Below are 5,651 nucleotides of genomic sequence, written 5' to 3'. Positions count from 1 at the left end.
AAATAAAAAAATTGTATGTATATATAAATATATATATATATAATTATTTTATATGTATTTATATATATATACATAAATTTTTATACAATATTCTATAAATTCTACCGAATGTTTGGCGTTAATATGTTTGTAGTTCGTTTTTTCGATTTTTCTCACTAAAGGTTTTTGGTGAACGTTTAGTTTATTAAAATTAAAATTAAAAATAAACTTATTTTTTGAATTCATGCTGCAAATAAGGCCATATTTCGATTCCGAATGAACCATTTACAATGCTAGTTTTTATTACTTCTTTGTTTTCATTGTTGGTTAAGCGTCGGGTTGGGAGTGAGGTTGTCATTTTTTGTTGTATATTTATTTTTGGTTTATCGATGTCAATTAGGACTGCTTCTGCAATTTTAAGGTGCGTGTAGTTGCTGTTCTGGTATATTACTTTGGTGTTGCTGTCGAGGATTTCACGACTAATCAAATCTCATTTGGACTCAACACACTCAATCACTATTAGCATTGTAAATAATGACAAAGAAGAATATGATGGTATCGATGAAGAAAAGGAGACCAAAGAACACGACCATGCTATCGATGAAGAAAAGGAGACCAAAGAACACGACCATGCTATCGATGAAGAAAAGGAGACCAAAGAACACGACCAGCCAATAAAAAAACCTGACACCTAATTTACATTTTTACAACACCCAAAGTTAATGTTTACAAAGTCAAAGTGCAGCATGAATTCAAAAAATAAGTTTATTTTGAATTTTAATAAACTAAACGTTCACCAAAAACTTTATTAAGAAAAATCGAAAAAACGAACTACAAACATATTAACGCCAAACATTCGGTAGAATTTATAGAATATTGTAAAAATTATGGTCTATTACCAACATAAATATATATATATATTTTTACAAGTACACATGTGATCGAGACATACACATTCACATACGTACACATGTGTGCGTTGACAATGAAGATAACCACGTGCAAGCAATAGATCTATGAAGAAATTTCATGTACAAACACCTACGCGCAAACATGTGCTCGGCGGCACTCCACACACACACACACACACACACACACACACACAAGTTTTGGATTTTTATTTTGATTGGTACTAAATCCATCGCCTCTGACGCTATGCATAGGGCGCTCATAAATGACATTATTATTATTAAAAAATCCACGTTCTTAAGGTTTGCATTTTAAAAAAATTTTGTTTTTGGTGTTCAAAAATTTGCAAATTGAGAAAAAAGGGGAACGGGAGGGACAACGCCGGAATGAGTTGAAAAATGTGATTTTTCGGGAACGTTACCAAAATTGTGAATTCGGGAGTGAATCGGGAATGACAAACAAAAATGGGAGGGAATTGGGAACAAATTTCAATTCCCGCTCACCTTAAGCGCCGATACGTTCCACGTCGGGTTATGTTCGATATTTAGGCAGAACAATGCTGCTGCCATTTTAGTTATAGATTTTTTAGATAATCTGTGCACGCAATATAAACAATTAAACAAAATGTTTCTGACGTTTACCTTTCAATTTTAATATTAAGCAACAGAAAATAAAACGCCTAATTTCTTTCTGTACAGGATTGAATATAGACAATGCTGGCAATGATACACACATTTCATTGGTTACAACGGAGCAACATCTTGCAACAGTGTGGACCGAACTGTAAAATTAGCCATGAACATGAACCTAATCGATACGAGACATTTTTATTCTGATTTAAAACATTGTACTTATGTCGTGATGTTATCTTTATAATCTATTAACAATAGATTACAGGTCGTGAACTTGGGGGGTCAGCTGAGCGTGACAGAGAGGGGATGGAAGGGTTAAAAATGGTATAAAAACCGTGACATAATTATTGAATTGTTTATTTGTTCCCAATTCCCTCCCATTTTTGTTTGTCATTCCCGATTCCCTCCCGAATTCCCATTCATGACAACGTTTCCGAAAACTCCCATTTCCCTTTTGCTTAACTCATTTACGCGTTTTCCTTCTATTTCTTTTTTTCCATTTTGCAAATTTTCGAACACCTAAAACAATTTTTACAAAAAGTAAATATTAAGAACATGTACCAAACAAAATGAAAATCGAAAAGCTCTAAAAGTTAATAAAACAACAACATTAAATTAACAGTTAATATATATATCCTTGCAGTTTACTAACTTCATGACGTTTAATTATAAGCTCATGCAAATTCATTCGCAATTACTGCTTTGTTTCTATTCCCTTGTCATTATCAACTCTCACTATCATAATTTTTTCACATATTTCTTTATTACGATAACTAAAATTATCATTATCGCAACTGATAGTATCAGTATCATAACTAAAACTATCATCATCACCGCAAACAGATACTGCTTTGTCAGCTCCTCTTTTAATTGTTCTAGCTCATGCGTGTAACTAAATTTTTTTAGGTAATTTACAAGAAATTTATAAACATTTAGCCATAAAAATTTAAAAAACAATAAAATCAAACAGAAAACCAAACTTTTACAAAAGAGTAAATTACAATCATAACAATTAAAAACATTTTTATACATTTTATTTCTTTTTATACTATGTGAATTTCTAATTACCGTAAGTATGTGTGTGTGTGTGTGCGTGTGTTGACCTCATGATATACAATATACATTGTTTGTACGAATTATCTTTATAACTCTGTTGCTTGCACGTGGTTATCTTCTTTGTTAACCTCCTTGTATATATACATGCTTATATAATTTTAAGGATGGATAAATGTATCAATGTGAAAAGATTTGTAACAACAATTTTAATTTCAAAGACATATTTATGTGTATATATTTAAATAATGTGAAATTTCTTCATAGCTCCATTGCTTGCACGTGGATATTTTCTCTGCTAACGCACACGGACACGTGTTCAGTTGCATATATAACTGACATTTTGTTTGAATTTATTTTTTTTCAAATTTGTGCGTGTATATGTCGTTTTTCCCATTTTTCTCCATTCACAATTATCATTCTTGATTTAGTACAATACACAAGGTCCTAGTCACTGGTTTATTCATTATTTGATAGAGATTTTCAAGCTAGTGATTTATTATAACACTACGAAAAATACATAAATACCTTGAAAATTTCCCTCGGATTCCGAATTTGATCGCGTTTGATCATAGTTTTTTACTATAATTCCAAAATGTCTGGATAATTCTGACGGAATTTTGAGCTTGCAATCAAACTCGGCCGGAACGCAGACCCCTAATCATCCCAGGTTACGAGAATCAGCGATGAAAAAGAATTTAATAATTTTGTGAAAAGTAAAGTAATGATGAAAAGTTATGATGATGAAGATGAGGAAAAAGATGATAATAATGATTACTCCTTACTCTTCCGTTAGTTCGCACAATCGGTTTTGAATCAAGTCTAATACGTGTCGTATGTTTTTGTTGGGGATGTACTTCATTTGATGTCCAGGCGTATTCAAGTGCAAGCTGGCTGTTGGAATGTTGCCGATAGCTTTGAGAATTAATATGTAAAAATTGGTAACAATAATGTATTATTTGTTTGAGGACTTACATAACATTTTGTTAACATGTGGATTGTCTTAGTTTGTCAACGTTTCTTATGATTAATATGTTTTTTTTACAGTTACCAGAGGTATCATTTAAAATGTTATCTGTATATATAGCAATTATTTTTTATAAGTTTATTTTATGCTGTCAATAATTTAAGTTCTTGTGGAAGACTGTTTTTGTTTCAAAAATAAATGTCAATTCTAAATTACTTTAAAGACTTATTTTAAAGAATTTATTCAAGTGTTAGCGATGCTTCTCGTGTGGATAATTAAATCTTAGCTTATTGGCTTTGCTTAAAAATATTATTTATAATTTTACGTGTAATTTCAAAAGTTTAAAAATTTTGCAATACGTTCACGTATTAGTCTTTAATGACAAATTCAAATTTGATGTAATTACGATAAGAATGTTAATTTTCGTTATTTATGATGTCATCTGTATTGTTTTTGTGGTGAAGGAATTTTTTTTCTTCTGGAGAAACCTGATTTGATCCTCGATTGGTTTTGTGTCGTATATTAGTGTATGTTTTTGTAGTGTTTGGTGTTTTATTTAGATAGTTCGTTGTTGAGATAGTTGATGATCGTGTTTTTGATGGTTTCGTATGCGTTGTCGAGGATGTTTGATATTGTTTGGTTCAATGTGTCGTTCTTCTTGGGTGGGTTGATGTTGTCTTTAAGATTGTTGATGGTTGTTTTGAGGATTTTCGCCCTGTCCTCTTTCCAATTGTTTATGTGGTGGGTGAGTTGTGTTTTTTGTAGATGAGTTTCGCGGTTGCCTTAATTTGTTGAAATTTGTTGTTGTCAATTCGATGCTGTACATTTTTGGTGTTGTTGTTGTTTGGGTTGCGTTCAGTGTTACTTTTTGTATTGTTGCTCTTGTTGCGGTTGTTGCCTGGGATGATGGGGTGTAGTGGCCTGTATCTGAATTGAGCCCCTGGATGGTGGAGCTGTACTAATGGGTTGGTTGGTGGATCCGGCAGAAGCGGCATTCTTCTTGTCGTTCCATGGCCTAGCGCATTTTCGTAGTTTAGTGGATTCGCGGATCCATGTGCGTTGCGTTTTTTGTTGTGCTCAGCCACTGGTCCAATCCTGCTTTAAATTCTTCAAATTGTTGAATCAGTTCGAATGTAAACAATTCCATTTTTTGAGTTGTGTTTTAACTTTGTTATAATATAAGAAAGGCACTTTGTTTGTGTATAATGTATATGTGTGTGAGGTTGATGTGTGTGTATGTCAGGGTTAGGGGCAGGGTTGAACTAGGTTGTCGTGAAAAAATAGTATTGAAAATTAATTGAAAACAGAAGAAATGGTAAAATGAAGTATAATAAAATTATTCGTTCCATATGTTTCGTGTTGTTACGATGATGGTGATGTCGCGTCGGAGGCAGACGATATTACTCAACGATGTCGGCATAGTGTGTGAACGAGTAAAAAAGTAATACAGCCTTAATACGATTGAGCATATCATCATGCTTCCGAGTTGATGTTGAAATAGATGGTACTGGATGGTTGGTGGTTGTCGTCCGTTGTGTGGTCGAACGATTATAAATTTGTCGTTGTTGTTTTTTTTCTTGGTTTGGTGAGTTTTGTTGTTGTTATTGTTATTATCGTTGTTGTGGTTGTTGTTGTGCTGGTTGTTGTTGTTGTTGTTCCTCCCCTTGGTGTCTTGGTTGTTCATCACCTCGTTTGTTGTGATGCTGTTATCTGATTTTGTTGTGTCATTGTTTTTGTAAGTGTTGTCATTGTTGCTATTGTTGTTGTTGTTGCTATTGTTATCGGTGTTGTTGTTATCTGATTCAGTTGTGTCATTATCGTTGTAGGTGTTGTTGGTTGTGGATAATTAAATCTTAGCTTATTGGCTTTGCTTAAAAATATTAATTATAATTTTACGTGTAATTTCAACAGTTTAAAAATATTGCAATACGTTCACGTATTAGTCTCTCAATGTTGCGGATTGATAGATAAGTTTTATGTAAAATATTAATTTAATAATTTTATGTGAATTTGTCGAAAAAGACCAAAATGACTTTTGGTGTCGTTGGCAGATTTTTGTAAATTTTTATAGTAAAAAATTTAATTTTTGATAATATATTTTGTACAATTTA

The 5,651-nt window shown here is 32.3% G+C and overlaps 2 protein-coding genes across 2 annotated transcripts in view; both read right to left on the bottom strand.

Annotated features, from left to right (window-relative positions):
* The window catches only part of HELRODRAFT_180021 (hypothetical protein), a gene marked incomplete at both ends in the record, with an annotated part of 6,039 nt that extends 4,582 nt beyond the window's left edge, over nt 1-1,457 (bottom strand). The window contains one exon of the mRNA XM_009028787.1: nt 1,392-1,457. Within this exon, the coding sequence (XP_009027035.1) occupies nt 1,392-1,457 (66 nt within the window). The remainder of the gene's footprint in view (nt 1-1,391) is intronic.
* A 2,635-nt stretch (nt 1,458-4,092) lies between these two features.
* On the bottom strand, nt 4,093-4,535 carry HELRODRAFT_180020 (hypothetical protein; the record flags this gene model as incomplete). Its single annotated transcript, XM_009028786.1, has 2 exons — nt 4,093-4,322; nt 4,406-4,535. 2 exons carry the CDS (start codon nt 4,533-4,535, stop codon nt 4,093-4,095), a joined length of 360 nt encoding a protein of 119 aa, XP_009027034.1.
* Between the last annotated feature and the right edge of the window lie 1,116 nt (nt 4,536-5,651).

This window comes from Helobdella robusta (assembly GCF_000326865.2).
Source record: "Helobdella robusta unplaced genomic scaffold HELROscaffold_58, whole genome shotgun sequence".
Taxonomy (NCBI): domain Eukaryota; kingdom Metazoa; phylum Annelida; class Clitellata; order Rhynchobdellida; family Glossiphoniidae; genus Helobdella; species Helobdella robusta.
The sequence above is the reverse complement of the archived record's forward strand: the minus strand, read 5'-3'. Positions and strand labels throughout refer to the sequence as shown.